At 44.7% G+C, this 19,057-nt stretch overlaps 1 protein-coding gene and 1 long non-coding RNA gene across 3 annotated transcripts in view; one reads left to right on the forward strand and one right to left on the reverse strand.

The window, feature by feature from the left end:
* The window catches only part of LOC124300101 (nucleolar protein 4-like), a 62,793-nt gene that overhangs the window by 31,130 nt on the left and 12,606 nt on the right, over nt 1-19,057 (forward strand). For both annotated transcript variants that reach the window (XM_046753784.1, XM_046753785.1), the window contains exons 2-4: nt 8,960-9,014; nt 10,622-10,837; nt 17,405-17,739. In XM_046753784.1, the coding sequence (XP_046609740.1) occupies nt 8,960-9,014; nt 10,622-10,837; nt 17,405-17,739 (606 nt within the window). The remainder of the gene's footprint in view (nt 1-8,959; nt 9,015-10,621; nt 10,838-17,404; nt 17,740-19,057) is intronic.
* Nucleotides 1,061-2,525, reverse strand: LOC124300102 (uncharacterized). The gene is made up of 3 exons (XR_006907150.1): nt 2,123-2,525; nt 1,714-2,034; nt 1,061-1,628 (listed from the first exon to the last, which is right to left on the reverse strand). It is a non-coding gene; the product is annotated as an uncharacterized LOC124300102 (long non-coding RNA).

Below are 19,057 nucleotides of genomic sequence, written 5' to 3' on the forward strand. Positions count from 1 at the left end.
CGACAAGAACAATTTTGTTTTTAACAGAAAAAGGCTAGGCACTTGCTGTGGATTTTATAATCCTGCCATAAAATCTCTGGCAAGTCTAGTTCTTTGAATTCACTTTCATTATCGTCAAATTTAATCAACATTCACTATTTGCGGAATGGAACGTGTCGCGAAGCTGAAACAAAGTCAAATAATAGCTGAATCTTTAAACTCACCAGGATCATTAACTCTTTGTGATAAACTCGGAGCTCCAACTCTCCGGTTTAGAATTTCGTTTTTTACACGCAGGTAGTAAAAGTGTTTATATCCCGACTGCTGTTTGCCATGGATATGGGCTCTACACACAATTTCGAGGCAATTGACGATGTTGGTTTGAAAATCGGTGAAGGAGTAAGGGGGCCACGTGTAGGTGCGGATATAGGCAAGTCATACGAGAGCCCACATGTGTCTATAAAAGACCGCCCCTTCCGCCCCTATACGTGAAAAGTTTCATTTCGTACCGGGAGTTAAAGTTAAACTCAGCGTGCGAGCAGACCTAACTCTTCACAAAAAGGCTACAATTGAATAATCCCAGGGGACGTGTTGTCTCGGTACAATACAAAAACCGATATACATACACATAGGCGCACAGGCATACACAGAGGCATTGCGTGAGGGTCCAGCTTCCCCCTCGGGGATCGGGATACTTTTCGTCTGTAATATACCTATATCGTCGGCTATAACCGAGCAAAGAATTTATCGACTCAAACGAGCAATAAAGACTTAATTTCGTCACATTTCTCTCTATTGTTATTACTATTATTATTATTATTATTCTCGCAAAGAAAAAAGAAGTAAAATTGCTTAGATATGTAACAATCACAAGCGTCGAAACGCAAGAGAATTTCAGATTCTATTTGATGAATCGCAGGTTTTGGTGGGATGTAAGAATTTTATTTGTTTTCTTGTTGAAAGCACGGCGAGCTAATTACAAAAAAAAAATTGGATAAGTATCTGATTTCTTCTAAACTATAAACTGTATTTACATATATACAGATGTATACACAACTTGACATTTTTATGGTATTTTTATTTATCATTCTTCACCTTCTGTGCGGGCTATGGATAAAATCTATTAAGGAACCTTCAACGCCTGTAATAGTGAAGATGAGTTATTAGAAAATTATACCCCATTAATCCTTAGCCAGTCGATCGGAAGCCGATACATGAATTTCCGTTTCTTACATTGGAAATTATCCAACTGATTTCTGTCAAGTTCGATATCGAGATATTTTCGAGGTCGTTGAATCCGATTCCGCGATCCAGATTGCGAAGTTCGAAACCGATTCAGCACAGCACATCGAGTGAATGACAAAAAATAATCTATTCCCGACCAAAAGTCATGAACCGATAGCTGTGCAAATTGGATTAAACTTTTTTGTGCTTTCACTGATAATATAGCTTACATCCACATGTATTGCAAGTACTTATCGTTAGCGAAACAATAAAATCGGTGTACTGAAATATTTTTTACCAATCTCGAGGCAATAATTATGAAAAAATTCTGCGTAGGTACTCGTGCCGATGGTCAATTCGATAATTCGTTGAATGGTATATTCATTGCCAATCATGGATCGTGATCGTCGGTTCACTTCTCATACCTGACAAAACAAATACACCCAGTTTTATAATAGACGCACCGTTCTGCCGGGTTGAAAAAAATAGCACACATTTATACATGCGTACGTATAACAGATCTCGACGGGGTAGGCAGATGGTACGCACTGATTAAACCACGGCTTCCATACTGCACTGAATGTGTTCCACCGTTGCGATACGTGTATTTATACGTACGAGTATACATACAGACGCACACACGTGGACAAGCGGACACCTCGATCCGAGACTCTCTTCTTACGGTGCCGGCTACGTCATCGCCAAGTATACTTTATAATATCCCCCCGGTCCCGACTACCTACCATGTCGGTCACGTGGGGGGGACTCCCCTTGGCCGTACATCAAGGAGTGGAACTGCCGCCCGCGTCGAAAAGGATCTGTTGATTTACTCTTTAAAGAAGAAGAAGAAGAAGAAGAAGAAGAAGAAGAAACCGAGGACATCGGTCAAAGCTGCATAAAAACAAAGTTTACTGCGTACCTATAGGTGTAGGTACCTGTAAAGACCAACGCGCGATGCATGGATTCGAGAGCCTCTCGATTTCTTTTGGCAAGTCTATGTATATACGCGACGATGACGAGCCCGGGGATCGCGTCTCATCCATTAGCGAGTTTTTCCGTCACGTCGGTCCGTCCGACGTATACATACACGGTGTACGTTACGTCCGCACACGTATCGCACAGCGAATCGTACCCTGCACCAGCGGAGTAAGATGATCAAGCGAAAACAGGACAGAGTTTACGAACGCGAGAGAGAGAGAGAGAGAGGGGAACGAGTTTATCCGTTCGTTGGCCTGGGAGAAGAGAGTCGCTGCGGCGGCGGCGGCGGCGACCACGGCTGCGATCCAACGACGACGAACCGTAGCCAGGAGAGGAACGGAACACACTCGATGAGGAACACAACGAACGCGGGAGGTGGCAACGCGAAGCGGCTAAGTAAGCGGCGGAGGGAAAAAGAACGGCCCGGGGGTGGGGAGGGGGGCGGGAGGGGGAGGGAGAAGTGACGAGGAGGCCTGCACGAGGGAGAGGGGCCACATGTGTTCGCCTCGTCTAGCGTCTTATGGTCCCCCCCCCCCATCCCCCTCGACCTCCCCCTCACCCCAACACCGCCTCACACGGGCGACCGGGGCGACGCGAAGTAACCTCGCGATGCCCTCGCTTTGCCTCGCCTCGCATCGCGTCGCATTGCATCGCTCGCGCACATGCGCACTGCTACACGTGACAGGCATAATGGACAGCGCGCAGCGTTGCACACGAAGACGAGAGGAGCTGTGCGATCTGGTATAACGTACGTATGTGTGCGTGCGTGTGCGCTAGAGTTTACGGGTGGACGGATGGACGGATGGACGGATGGGAGAGAGAGAGGAGACTGTTACACCCAATTGTCCCTCGTTGCGAAGGGGTCAACTAAGGTAGTCGGGCAAGTCGGAGCAACGGGGCAGCAGACGCACCGCGTCGCACCGTTCGTCGTTTCTCGTGCCGGTTCCCATGTTATACCCCGTGTTCCCAGAATAAAAGGGGGCTCTCTCTTTACAAGCGTGTATCTTCGTTTTGTCTTTCTGTAAGTCGACTTCTCGGTGTTGTTTTTTTTTTTTTTTTTATTATTTTTTTTTATTTCAAGTTAATTTTTTATACTTTATTTTTTCTTGTTATCCCTCAAGGGACCGACCGAACGACCGACCGACCGACTTCCCGGAAGTTAAACGTGTGGGCGCCCCTTCACCCATTCTTCGACCCGTTACACGTTGGCTTTGATTTGGCGCCGCGGTTAACAGAGCCGGTATAAGATAGACGAAGAGGGGGAAAGAGGAGAAGGAGGTGGAGGTGGAAAGGTGGATAAGGCTGATTTTTAGATCGTAGAAGGCGATATACCTACTGCAGCTTACAACACGACCGCGATGCCGACGACGATCACTGCTGCATTACCGCCTCTTCGTTACCCTTGCGTGTTTCGACATGCGGCACACGGACGCGAGTTCGCGTTCTCCTCCGTTCCATGGTGTCTTTTTTCGTCCCTTCTTTTCCTCTTCCTTTTTTTTTAGTGCCCACACGTGCGTGTCCGGATCCCCATCGCGACTACCCACGTACGCCCCTTCGAACGAAACGCAACGAGTTCCCCCCGTGGCGATACTCTCACGGTTCTCCCCGAAACCCTCCCCCACAATATGCGATCCCGGCCACGTCACGTAACCCTCGCACTTTGACTACCCCCTCGATGGGGGCTAGAGAATCGTTCGTGTGCAGACTTTGATCGGGGGGAGAAATTTTATGACACTTATGTGCCTACATCTCACCTAGATGAATAGTGCTAACGCACTAGCTGTGAAAACCTATCCTCGTGCTGGTAATGTCAGAATCTCTAGCGATATACATAGGTCCAGGGAAAACGCGGGAACGGGTCATCGTGATCACTTTGGTCAAAGTCCACTCGACTTTAAGACGTTGCCGCCTTGGTACGCTTCATCGAAATCCGATCCACACCGAGTAATGAAGCGGCTAATTGACGAGAGAAAATTTTATCGTTTGAGAGATTCTCGGAGGCTTTTTTTTTTTATTTTTCTTTTATTTTCAATTGCCATCGGTATCAAGCAATAAATAAAAGGGAATCATTCTGGATCCCTCTCTGATTCAAAATTTTCACAAACTTCGTACTTGGTTGAAGTAAGTATTATACTATGCCGGTACAAGTATGTGATCGTTGGGATTAGAATGCCGAAGTTTGCCAAATGACGTTTGTGTAATCTTTACCCTTATTTATCGGTCGCAGGCCACTTCTCACAGAGGAAAGATTACAAACTCTCTGGCTTTCTTCCGTTAAAATTTGATTACACCGAATCGATCACCGCTAGAGCTAATCGGAGAGCTATGCGAAACCGAAGCATTAGTGTTAAATTTGAAAAAAGCCCGAAACCGCGTGTGACATGGCGTGACAGAGGATTGGAGAACTGCAATCAGTAAGTGAGAGAGAGAGAGGCGACCGACATTTGCCTGCAGTCATTTCTTCGTTAAGAACGTATTCGAGGCCAAAGTAGACAAAAAATAAGCCGAGGTCGGTTCTCGGTTTTCCTGTGGTACCTCTTCGTCGACCTGGCCGAGAAGCCTGGCTCTTAGGTTTCACCTTCTCCACGTGCAGCGCATTGCCTGCTGCAGAAAGGCTGAGGCTGTTACGGGTCTGAGAAAGCGACTCGCCCTCGGTTCAGATGAGAGCCGAAAGACACTTGGTCCCCGGGAGTTTCTTCGTCCTCCTCCCGGTGCCCCTTGTCTTAGTCCAAAGCCCGAGGCGCCGATTGGCTGAGGCACGGTCAGCTACTGGGGAAGTTGAACTTTAACCCCGACAACTCGTTCGCCTTTATCGCCTCGATTGTTGTGTGTCGGCCGCTTCTCTTCTTCTTCGCTATCTCTTTCTCTCTCCTTCTCCCGTCGTACTCTGGCCGAAGAGTCGCTGTATACTCGTAACGCCGCTACGCGACATGACGCGACGCCGCGCGCGGTGGGAGCGGAATTCTTTGCTGAGCGACAAACAATTGCCACCAAGTGGCTTAATTGCTACCAACTAAACAAATGTTCTCCGTTTCTCCCCTGCGTCTCCTCCTCGTTCTCCCACCTCCCCTAACCATCGAACTCCTCTGTAACCTGCCTGGAGCTACGCTTCTTTGGTCTCGTCGCTTTTATCCTCGCACCTTCGTGATAACCTGCACCGTTCGTCACGTTACTTGTTTACTCGACCTCAACGGTAATTGGTATATTTTTGCACTTTCCTGAAGCATAGCTCACTACCGAAAACATACTAAACCGACGAATGTAACAGGAATTCTCTAGTCGGGTTCTACTCTGTTTTGTATCGGATAAAACATTGGTCAGTATCAATACCGGGAAAGGTGTTCTTCTATGTATCTAAACTTTTGATCGATCAAGTTTGACCGCAAACTCAAGTTGCCACTTGTAGGTATCAAGTTCTATTAATTTATGATTGGTTGGAGTTAAATAGCAACAAGTGGTGGAATCACGGCTGCAAGCAATCATAATGAACCGCTTGTTTAGAAACGGAACTTAGCGATCAATGGCAAAACTTCATGGTTTTTTTCCTGATCCAGTTCGATGTACCCGGAAAATAGTGGTTATTCTCTGTTAACGAGTAAAAAAGCAACATTGAGAATAAGTTTGGTCTGAAACTCTGGAAAAGAGTTTGAATTTAGAGCAGAGTTGTGACATTTTTCATCATGTGTATTGAGTTTAAATTTTGCGGTGTCGTATTAGGGTGTGAAATTGACTGCTGAAATCTTCTTGATACATTCCGTCCCCATAAAATTTATTTACACTAACCACTGAAACCGACCTTTTCAAATATTTTTCCGTGAAACAGCTATCAAGGTTTGCAGACTGGCGAGTATGGCCTGTGTTTAACCATAGCTAATTTCCATGTACTGATGACGATACTACGCGGCTTGTCAATATCGAAAAGACACTCGTACAGTCAGTTTATCGTCGAGCACGGTTTCAAATGAAACCAAGCAACTTCGGTGTAAGACTTTCGGTGTATTGTAATTTGACTCGATTTTCGAAACTTCTTATCGACGTTAATAACGGTGGTTATTTTTCAGGGTAAAAATATATTGTGGAATAATCCCAACTTCCGATCTATCATCAGCTTACGGAAGGATTCCAATCATGGAACTCTTTCTTAGCCAATCAGTGATACGAAACTTCGTGGAAGCATATAAACTTGGTGAAAGTGAAAGGCGTTTAAATAGGCGACAACGTTCGTAGCGCCAAAACCGAAAATCAGTTGCGTTTAAAAGTACGGCGTGGTGTGAACCAAGCTTTCGAGATTATTTCCTTAGATCCTCGACCCTCCGGCTCTTACTTTCTCACGTGACGGTTTCTTTCGCGACACACACACCACGTTGCTCTGACCAATAAGTGAAGGATGCGTTGCAATCGAGCAAAGGATGACAAGCAGCGTCCGATTGTGTCGTGATTTGTAGGTGTATATTACAGAAGGGGGAGGGGAGGGGGAGCTGCGCGCGTGTACCGAGAGATTCTCGCTTATCATGGGACTTCCGGCGGACGTGGGGCTGCTGCTGCTGCTGTCTCTGCGTAGGTGAGAGCGTCGGGTGTTCAGCTCGTTACACGCGCTTGAATTCTTATCATGGTGGCCAGGTCGCCGCTTGCACATATGCCTGGATATGATGACGTCCGTTGAGTCCCCGAGTCCAAAGAGTGCCGCGCTCGGGACGCGCCGTCCTTTTGTCCAGATTAGGTATTTTACATGTAATGCCTAGTGCTACGGGCTCCCGTTTTACGCTGTATTATGTAGGTGTGTAGAAACGGCTAAGGGTGAAAATTGGGCGGCAGGCAAACGAGCGGTAAATACCAATTATTCCTCTTCCATGTCATTCGAGGTTTCGAATCGAGATCCGAAAATCTGATTTGTTGAATTTCAAAATGAAGAAGGGTAATGATTCAAAATTTTCATGTTCAGCGGTATGTTCATACCTGAATTTCTATATTTTTATATATTTTTTGCGTAGGTAGGTATACTCAATTTTGTAAATTGGCGAACGTGAATAAAGACGTATCTGTCTGGCTATAGCAAATCGAGTAATGATTCGTTCAGTGTGCAATGATAGTCGAATGAACTTCACCCAATTTTACTCAATTTTGGTGAACATGTGGATTTTCAATCTAATGTTTATCTGAAATCGTTCTAACGTAGTTGGCTGTAAGCCAATTTAATAGAGCTGTATTCTAACCAAACCGGATCATGCGAAATATTACATTTTACCAATTACCTTCTCCGTTTTTCTTTATATTGGAAACCAGCAAAGGCAGCGTGTAGCCAGCCAAACCTAAGGATTGCGATGGACTTTCGTATATCCTAGTTTGCACCGCCACACATCGTTAATGGGTACATATTGACAGTCGTTAGCGCACGAAAAGTTTAAGACATGGGAGAGCACCGACGTTTTGGATTCCATCAGGCTAATTAGGCGACCTTTCTCTGGGTACCGCCATTAGCATAATTACTTTGTTGGTACGAGGTAGTTACGTATAACGCGGATACGGCGTAACGTGATATATAAATTCAAAATTCTCGGTAAAACAATTGTGCAAAACGAAAAAATTTAAGCGTAAATAAAGGGAGAAAATAAGGCCACGGAATTTTTTAATTCCTAAACCTAATATTCGCTATGGCTACATTTATTTGCTCACTATACGGACTTTGCTGTTAGAAGCTCAACCTTGTGTGCGGCGGGGAAAATCTTTACAAGCAAGAATTCACTCAATAAATTCCTTACCGCTTATTAAACAAATTTTCCCGTCTCTCCCGCGGGTTTTTCTTAAGACGATAATACGCGCGGGCAGCCTGCACTCAAGATTCCTGATTTCTCAGCATAACATCGACGGCAAGATTGCATCTTGAGAGTCAAGAATCGTCAAAAACGGTCGCACTTCATCCGTCGTGTATTCGAATGAACATTTTCAGATCAAGTGAACAAAGTTCTGCCTGTACAACGTACGCATGCACAGATACATGTGATGCGGTTCGGGATGAGGTCGTATATGGATGTAGCAGGAGTAATCACGTGTGAAATACTTGCGTCCGTTTGCGCCTCGTAGGTGTGTCTGTAGTACGTGTGTCTATATCGTACCAGTCGACCTTCTGAAGTTGCAACACGAGACCTGACACAGATACAAAGACTGCGTCCCGTCCGCCTGCAGTTCGACCGCACAACTTGGGTGCGTTACGAAACAGTCCGCAGGTTCTACTGCCATGCATTTTAACCGGACACCCGTTAACCGCTGGCCATCCGAGGCTCGGTTCGTTTCACCGAGTGTTACAAGGGTCGAAGGTCCTAAGTAATCCCCGCCCTGGTATGCGTAAACCATTTAGGTGCAGGTGCTGACTGGTCGCGAATTGAATTTTGGTTACGACGACGCAGCGCGATGATTTTTTCGAATTTTCGAAAGATATTCAGCGACAGAAATGTCGAGGTTTTGCATAAATTTAAAAGAACTTCGCTTTGGATCTATTGACACGTCAATTGTTACAGCGCAGTCTCTGATTTTGGATTTCGACATGAATTTTTATATGTGCGTGCACTATTATTTTCACTTCCTCTTTTCTCGATGTTTTTTGTTTGGTATAATATAAAACTGGTGACATTTGATGCGATTGATGAACGAAGAGGCGGAAAATTTGTCAGACGGAAACGTTACGCGGAAGCTTTGAATGGATTTTGTCTTCTGTAGAACCGATTAACCACGAATCTTCATCTGCGATCGATAATCAAAGACTTACTCTTTCTGGTTACAGGAGAATATTTCCACCCCAGAACCATCAGACATCTCCGAGGATGACCATTACTCGAGTGAGTGAAAATTTCTATTGGCAATTTTAGTATTACACTGTCTGTTACGATAATCTAAGTCAGAATTTTGATATTCCGAATACTTGTACACGTGATCAACGGCTTTCGAATGACTCTTCAGCCTCGAAACTGTCCCACTGCGGTTATTCGAACTGAGTTGGTTAATTTTTTTCAACCCATTTTGAGGAATCGGCTGTTGTAACCATGATATTGTAACTGAAAAAACTTGACCTTCTTCAGACTTAAAAGCCTTTCGAAAAGCATATCTTCTCAAGGCGGATGTTCTGTGCCACACTAATCACCTCATTGTCAGGCTCAGCGTTTCATTGACTCTTGCACTGATTTAAATTAAAAAAATATCATTTGAAATCTATTTCTCATTTTTCGCGCTGAACATATTATTTGCTCACAATAATCATTAGCATTACTCATTCATCACACACGATACTTGTACAATATAAATGCATTAAGCTAGCTTCGGTTAGTGTTGGTTAGATGTCACACGATCTGCAAATTCACTATTCGAGGTCTGGAGGTAATTGTGAAAAAAACACTCTTCGATCCGGAAAATAAAATCACTTTTTTTTCGCCCCACTTCGCAATTCACAATCAGAGAGCCAGATGCCTGTCTATCGGCCGTTTATTGTTAGCCATGAAATTCAATCCAATGTTTTATAAATACGTGTAGAAATTACACGCGTGTGTGATTAATTGCATATATTGCCCTTGTATACATGTATATTTATATTTACCAAAGATCAGGGGCTGTCGTTGATTGCGTTATATCGTTGCAGTTAATATTATTTCACGAATTAATCGACACCCGGCAGTTTGTAACATAGGATTTAATTAGTGAATATTAACGTAGTTATGCCTATGTATTTGGTAACACGGTAAATCATCGTACGGTAACGTAACACCGAGAATACATCTTATCCATAAACATATCCCTGAATTTCAATGAGCTTGCCTGCACCCAAATTATATTTCTATCAAAAAGCTGAAACTAATTATTAGTTTAAGTTGACGTGAGGATACCAAGTATCTCTTACAATATGTAACTTGAAGTCTTTACTCGTACGAACCCTGAAAAATCTGCTCCGACACGACGTGTTTTACATATAGTTGAAATTCGTCGAGTCATAATTTGCGCACAGGTTATAGAATTTTAATTTGTTCGGTTTTTCAATTTTTCAACTTGACTCTATTTTTTAATTTTTGCCTTTATAGGATTCCGATCGTGTAAAAGTTCAGCACCGTTATTTATATTTCTTCCTTAAAAATTAGCGGCATCGGTCTTTACCGTTATTAACTTTGTTTTCATTCTTTTTTTTTTTACTGTCAGTTACCGTAAAAAGCGATCAATTGTTTCGATCGAAAGTTTCCTGGGGAGATATTAAATCGGTATTGAAAAATCGGAAGACTCGGTTCAACCCTAGAGACAGACCACGCTGCATAATGCAGTGTTATTCAATTATCGTACGAGCAAGGACTTCTCGGTGTGTGAAGAAGTCGTTAATCCAGTAACTCGCAGTTCTATAATAAATTGTAAACTTTTATTGTTGATGAACACCCTGAAAACCAATCGGCACTTTTAATTTCGGCAGGCGCGCTCATGAAAGACGCGGACAAGCTGAAGCTGATGCTGCTCGCGTGGAATTATAATCTCCAACAACAGGCGCAGGCACAGGCGGCAACGGCTGCCCTATCGCCAAATAACTCTTCAACAACGACTGCCTCCACAATTGGCTGTCCCACAACAGTCACCAGCCAATCGGTCATTTCCACGGCAAACAACACGATTAACAACTCCACACTTACAGGTAACACGCCTTAATTCTCCGGTGATCGTTTTCCTAATTTTTTTCATTCACATTATTCTCATTCTTATTCTTGGCTTCTTCAACATATACAGATTTATTCTCCAGTTCCCGTTTACAGCGCGTTTTTTCATTTTCTTTTCGATTTTTTTCTATTCCTACGTATATCTTAAGGGGAAACGACAGAGTCGTACGTATCTCCAAATATCCAATTTCACGTAACTCAAACGCGAAAAAGGACTTGACAGCCCCGTTTTACAGGCAATTGCAAACAAAGACACTCGAAGACATTTTCATTTTATGCACAAATAAAGAAATGGCATGCATTCTACGAATTTTTTATTGCGATTTTGGAGAATCCGTGCCATTTCTTTATGCCTGCGTTAAATTGAAAATGTATCGGAGTGTTTCTGTTCGGAATTGCATATAGAACAGGGTTGTTCGACGATTTTTTGATTTTGATATTCGCCGACTTCGATATTTGGAGGTACACTACTACGGCACCCCCTTAACGAACGCGGTTGATGAGTCGAAATTTGATACCTTTTCATTAAATTGATTGCAAGGTGTATAGTTGATGTTTGAAAATTTGGCAACTTTATATGTTCGTAAGTTTGGATGATCCTCTTGAAAATTCAAAGAAAAATAGAGGTGAAATATAGATTTCAAATAGTTAAAGATCTAATAGATCTTTCGGTTCGACTCAACCATGGCTTGTTTCGTTGCGTAAACTATTCTTCATGAATTGACTGACAATGAAACAAATTTTCCTTTCAAGGGCAAATTTAATACAGGTGGTTTTACTTTGAATCTAAATCAATATCAGTGCAATTTTAAACAAAAAAACTTAAATATTCATCGATATCAGCGTAATGAAAAAAAGTTTCTCACCGGGATTCTCAAGAAAATAAGCCATCGTAAAATGAAATCTCACGAATCTATCAAATTTTTGAACTAATGTTAATGAAAACGTCGCTATCCAACCTCGATATTACAATTTAACCATCCATTTTTGTCATGCATTTTTAGGATGATCTTCGCAGCTTACGATCATGTCAATCTTATACATCTAAAATGCGTGACTGTCTTAATGAAACAAACTAGAAGGTATTCCTGACTCACCGGCGTCCCTAATTCTCTCTTTCCCAAAACATGATGTCAAAAGTGAAGCTACTGTGCGAACGAACGTGCAATACCGAATTTTTTCTATCGACAAAGAACAACCGCCGAAATCAGCATGAAATTTTTCATGCCGCGAATATTCGCCACCGTTTGTATCCCGTCGCGTATAATGGACGTTGATGATTTCAAGCCGTTGTTGTGTGTAGCACTTGTGACGCACTCGACACTCGTGTTTTCTTCGCTATTTCCCTCTCTCTCTCTCTCTCTGTCATATCTTGGTGCCGTTCCGTCCTGTTCCGCTCCTCTGCTCTCCCTTGGGTGTGAAAAAGGCAGATCGTGTCGCGCTGCTTGGCTTGGAACCCTCGCCTTCCCCCTTTACGGTGGGGGCGGAGGGGGAGGCGTATCCACATCCACACACTTTTGCAGATTTACATGCGCGTTATGCGCTTGTGCAAGCGAGCAAGGTATATTGCGACGGCATGGCGCGAGCCTTGAAAACATCTTCCCTGCGGAGTCGAAGATTATTATAATATGAGTCACGAGGAGAGGAGATTCGACGCACCTCTTCTTCTCTCGTCGTCAGCTGCCTTTTGGTGCCACACCGACGCGGCGCGTCCCGGCGCAGCCAACGACTTGTCGCTCTGACCTACCAGTCATTTGTTTCCCCCGCCTGCGCCGACTCTTTCTTTTTCTTCTTCTTCTTATTCTTATTCTTATTCTTATTCTTATTCCATATGCATTATGTATCTACACCATCGAGGTATTAACCTGTATGTGTATGTATATGTTTCCCGTCTTGTTTCTCCACGACCGATGCGTAGGATGTAATCGTAACAGCCTACAGAACGACCGTTTTCCTTGTACACTTTTCTGTCGCGTTAGGTAGAGATCAAGATTTGCGATTTATGCCCATTTGAAATGATTTTCATCTTTGCTCTTACCACATCGAGCGGATGAAATCAGGCCTTTTTTCATCTCGGCAGACATCTTTCCTGGAAAGCGAATTCTCGGTTCTCCATCTTCAGAATCTGAGCTTTGTATTATTGCTTTTTGCGATGTATGAATTCAACTCGGAACGTTTTATTGTTAGTGCGCGATTATCGAGTTGCTGAGTTGATAACTGTTTACTGGAAACCTTACGACTTGAATGATCCTTAATCAGGTGGTGATATACGATAGTAAAATCTTATTACAATTGCAGAATTGAAATTTGTAAAAAGTTGATTTTCTCACTACTATATAATAATTCGAAAACCCTCATCAAGGCGTGAATTCAAGGGGCTTTTCACCGAAGCGATTTGGGTCTCAATGTCATTCGAAATCATTTTGTAATCTCCGAAATTACACCGATATCCGTAATATTACACTAAAATTCTGGAATTATAATCATCAAGATAATCCATTGGTAGTTGTGAGAAATCATTTACGATTACGGGAATCTTGTTGCAATCTTAAGAAATCGTATGAAATATTAGAATTCATGAGGTATCGTGAAAAATCACAAATCACGCAAGTAAAATTTATTTGTCGAGTAATCGCTCGTAATCACTCTATAAAATGTAAGTAATCACGAAATACGTAATGACGGTGTCAATTTTTGCTCCAGTGAAAACCCCGCGGCGTTAATTCGATTTCATGCACAAGAGCATCCTTCAATCATTCCACCGGATCTCACATCTTTTCAGCTATCTACCTGTATCCGTGATTTCAAACCCGGCATTCTAAACTTCGTAACCCATTTTAAGGGAGTCCAATACCTGAACGGTCTTTTCCTTATACTATACCCCGTAGCATAATCGGCATACAGCTGGAAGGGATGTAAAGTGTCCAATGCTAGGACTCCAGATCCCGACTCGCTACGTGCACACTTTACGGTTACAAACGAACACAGCCACGCGGCACTCGATCCGGTCAGGCCAAGAAGGAAGAGGAGGACCTTGCACAGCTACGAGAAGCAAGTCGAAAGATACGTGCACCTAACTGTCGGTGCGCACCTAGTCGTAGATGATAGGAGAGTGAGCCAGACGCCGACGAGAGAGAGAGGGGCCGCATCCGGGGCGAGGAAGACGGGGAAGGCGGGGTTCACGGTGCCGGGTTGCGTGCTCGATTTCAGGCTCAACTTGCCCCGGAGATACCGGACTGGAATTGGCAACCGGCTTTCTAGCCGTGGTGCGGAGGACGGCTCCGTTCGATCCGGTCGTTCGACATTCAGCAGCGCGGTCAGAGAGCGGACCGAGAGAAGATCTCGGGGCGGGGCTCCCCGAGTCCCGGAGGAGCCAAGGGGGTCGAATTCCTCAAGCTTCTCTCTCAAAATTACGCGGCAGCAGCGGTTCCGTCTCGACTGCGAATGAATTACGAGCTTCGAGGCGAGGATCCGCTGCCTGGCTAACTCGGCGAAGCAGCAAAGTGCCGCTGCCGTTGTCGAGACCTTTGCTGCCGGGTTTGCGGGTAGTTGGGCACCGAGTTGCCGGATCATTCGATCAAGGAAGTCGCGGACTTGAAACAGTTGGGAGTCATATTTTGAACCAACGTAACTCGAGTGGCGGGCGCGTCTTGTGGAACGACGAGAAGTCGATCGAGATAACTGTAGAAGTCATTGGAAATCATTGGCCAATGATCGCCTAAAATCACAACGGAAAGTTGTGCTAGAAATCATGAGAATCGCGTTGTAAGTCTTGAATTAAACGACAAATGGTTTCAATTCGTCTATATCGCCTTCGTTGGTTTACAGTGATCTCTTACGATCTCCAGCGATTCCGTCCAATCCGGAAGACGAGACTGAAGCTAGCAGCCAGAATTAGTAGTCACACGATCTAATATCCCATCTAATAAGGTAGTGAAGTACGAAGATCAAAATTTTCTGAAATCCCTTGAACTTGATACTTGTTACTTTTACAGAATTACGAGGACAAAACTGAAGGGCGTTTTCCTATTTTCAAAAAGTTTAACACGTTTGGCTGGGAACTCGGCTGCTAGAGTTTCAGCTTCGTATCTGGAAATCTCTGAAAATTGCTTACAGAACTCTGTGGGAAATCATTGCGAATCAGTAAGGATCATGCGATATTGTAGAAGCGACACGAAATCATTGGTTTGGTATCCAAGCGAATGGCCTCATCGGCGAAGCTGCCGTTATCGAGACGTTTCGCGGGGCGTTACGCAAACGAGAATACATGCGCGTTCCGTGTAGCCTTGATAGCGCGACGCGATTTCCACCGATCCTCTCTCGGAACAGGTTATTCCTGCATGCATCGCCCGTATGGCTACGGTCAGAGCCGTTCAGCAGCCTCCTTCATGCCGCACTGCGGCCCGGCGGTACCGCATTTTTCTGCCGGCGCGTTAACGGAACGCGACCTCCGAGTTCCTTGTCCAGGACTTGGGGGCCAGGCCGCGACGCGACTTGGTGACGGGCAGAGCGAAGCCTCGACGAGACCGGCGAGTATCCTCGTTAGGATTTCTCTCGGTCCCCGTTTCCCCCTGTACGGTACGTATAAAACACGCTCCCCTCGTTCCTGTTTCGCTCGCAGATATGCCGCCCCTTTTTCCCATCCCCCTTTTCCCCCTTTCCGTCTTCCCCCAAGGATAATATTACCGCGGCACTCTCTCCCTCTCTCTCTCTCTTTCTCTCTGCATCCTGCTGCAGGACTCGGAACGAAGGGGAGATTTTTTCCCCTTCGAACGCTACGCGAGCTCCTTCGATAATGTTACGGAGAACTTGTTCGCTGCTCTGGAAAATGAAGACAAACATCAAAAATACGGAAATATGGTATGCCGCGTTTGTAAATCATTGCTTATATATATTGGCGATTCAAGGCTTCCAATCACTTTGATCGTGCTACCGGTGCAAAAATTTCGGCTTAATTTCAACAGCTGTACATACTTCTAGATTCTCGGGACATCTCTTGACGTACAATAGTAATATATGCTACATAATATATTAATATAATTATATATATAATATAATCTATTGTTTGAGCTCGATCTGAAAAATACAAGAGTAGCATCAGTGTTTCCCCCTAAATAAATTCTGGACCCATTTAATGAACGCTTTACCGTCCTAGAAGAATAATTGACCGAAAATCTAAATTACGTCCTTACGGATTGCCGTATGATTGAGACATCGGTGGAACGTATTCTTATTAGGTTGCGTTACGGAGATTCCGATGTAACCCCTCCGGAGTCCAATCCGCACGAATCGCCACCAGACCTTTCCCGCCGAAGCCAGCGACACAGATTTTCCAGTGTGCCGTTTTCGCGTTCGGCTTATACGGCCGGTCCGAACGCTAAAACAATCGGACTACAATTAGTAAAGCCGAATACGGCACGCCGCGTGGAAAATCTGTGTCTCCGGTTTAAATCCGCAGGGGAAAGCTAGATTTTTTAGTATTGGAAAGGTTTTCCGCGACGCGACGATTGCGGCCGAGTGATAGGTGTAACAGTTTCCTCCATGTTTCAGCAGTCACGGCTCCGTTCTTTCGAGCCTGTCGCGACCGATGGCACCATAAAGTTACCGCCAACTGAGAATCAGACGGAGAACTGCGACGCTGGTAAAGGGCATCGCTAAGAAAAGGGGGACAACGAGGGGGGGATACCGAAACGCTTGCGAAACGATCTGATCCCCGGAGATCGCGATCCTCTCTTCTCGTTCGCTTTGCCTCTCGGCTCGCTCGCTCGAGATGTACTCTCCTACAAGAGCGTGGAGCGCGGGGACTGTTCTTTAATCAATTGCGTCACGCAAGGCGATCGACCATTAAAATTGTTATTATTATCACGTGTATAAATATATCCGCTACGCCTGGCCCCGCACAATTGTTAAGGTGTAACCTCAACGTGCGGCACTGCGACGCTTCGATCAAGGTATAATAAGGAGATGTATGAGTTCCAGGAATCATCCAAGGTCCGATTAGGTTATGCAAGCAAAGCGCTACTATTTATCAGGATTATAGTCTCGGCTCTTTCAATCTGTACTGTATACCTGGTGTAGCTGCATAGACGTTTTCAGTTATACGTATCTATGGTAATCAACTTCTTTCAAACTAAACATGACGCGCCACTATTGATGAGTTCCAAGTCAGAATAGGTCTTCCAAAACTTCTACGAAGTGGTATAGACTCGAATTTTGGATCTGAACAGCTGTTTCTTCTTCGTTAATTAAGGGCCTGATCACGGACCCGCATTGTATCGATCGGAAAAAAGAGAGGTAGTCCAGCTAGAATCAAGCGGCCAATGGTAACCGTCTTGTACGAACTTTAAAGACTCTTGTCTTGACTGCATTGCCGAGGGTAAACGAAACTGTAATGCAATAATTAGTGCTCGATGATTGGTCCAAGAGTCAAGCTTCCAGTCCCTGATCTCATTGCTTTACAGTCACATGACCAGCGGCTAGTTATCGTCCCCGCCGTCTTCCACGGCCTGATCCTGATATCGGAATCTGCTTTTGCGTGATTTCAGATTCTCGAAATGGCGGCTGTGAGATTGGTGAGTTGGGGTCGGGGACCGTGCCAAGCCTCGGATCGGTCGCCGGAGTCGGGGGCGAGGACATGGCCTCTCTCTGGGCCTCGTACGCGATGGGATTGAAGAAGACGCCGCCGCCAGCGCCGTCAGCGACGCTCTCGCGCCTCGACCGCGACCGAGAATCGAGCCCCGCTGGGGGTGAGGGTACCGGGAGTGCTCACGACGAGACCAGCAGCAGTGGAAACAAGGAGGACGAGGACGACGACGACGAGGACGGCGACGAGAGGCTAGACCCCAGACATCACGATCCGGAGCGTCTCAAAGCGTTCAACGTGAGTCAGAACTGGAGAACATAATGAGAAAACATCTATTTTACATATCTTAAGTATTCACTCGCACAGCTGATGAAAGTATTGCTGCACCGAGGGATAGATAACCGCTTTGCTGAAGTCGTGTGAAATCATTCGAAACATGAGGAAATCGTTAAATTTTCACACGCAATCTTTCCAAGTCGATAAAATCTCGTCATACGATCTCCTACATGGAATTCATTGACAGACCTTTGATATTTTATTTAGAGTCTTGTACAACATTTTAAATCTGACAAATTGTTATGAAATTACGTTCGTGAACTTTTTTTTTTATTTGAAATCTTTGCAGTCTTGATCCTTATAAAGTCCGATATTCGTCATATCGGTTGTCGTCAGTTATCGAGGTCAAAACACGTCAGCATGGATGTCAAATGATGTTGACCGACAATTTCAGTTCGGTTCACGCGCAATGTCTACTCGGTACCGCGTCATATCCAGTAGTTAGTAAAGTCTAGGGAATACCATCAGTGCCCGGTACTTTCCGTAGGTGAATAAAGACACCATTCTACCCGGAGGACACAAAGTCTTTAGCTGCTGTCGCCTTTTACTCGTGAAGCTGAAACTCCGGCAGCCTGAGTTAGGAGCCAAACATGCTGAGGCTGGTTAAAATAAGGCATTGAAAATGGAAAATCAAATGCCATTATTTACACTTCTACATTTCTACTGATTTATATTTCTACGTTCTACAATTCTACACTCGTATCAAATCACAAAAAGAGAAAGTTTGTACGTTTTTCCGAAGTAATCTTAGAAACTGCTCCACCGATTTGAGTGATTTTTTCATCGTTCGAAAATATATCTTCCTGGAGGACATTCGAGTAAACCTCAAATAATCCGTGTACCATTAGTGGCCGTAACCTTAGAATGTACGCGATACGTATTGGCAACAACTAGATCAGACCATGCCCACAACTGGGACGAAGGTGATCAAAACTGGTATATTTAGCTTACTTCTTCTAATCATTCGGAGCAACTGATTAGTCTCGAGTCAATTTGAAGCACAATCTACAAGATTTTGGCGTGCCTTCCGCAGGTGGAAGAGGATCTCGGCAGTCTGGCTGGTCATGACGAATGCACCGTGGAACGGATTCTCTGTACTTCTGTTTCTCTGTCCTTATCTTTCTTTGTACCTCTCCCGTTCGTCCCCTCGCCACTTTCCCGTCGTCCTGCGGCAGTCGTTCGTAACGGCTGCTTCTTAATTAATTACAATTAGTTTAATAGACCCCTCGAGCCCACCTCCTGGACCTCCTCTGTCTTCCACCTCCCCTCCTGCCTGCTG

This window comes from Neodiprion virginianus, chromosome 3, assembly GCF_021901495.1.
Source record: "Neodiprion virginianus isolate iyNeoVirg1 chromosome 3, iyNeoVirg1.1, whole genome shotgun sequence".
Classification (NCBI taxonomy): Eukaryota; Metazoa; Arthropoda; class Insecta; order Hymenoptera; family Diprionidae; genus Neodiprion; species Neodiprion virginianus.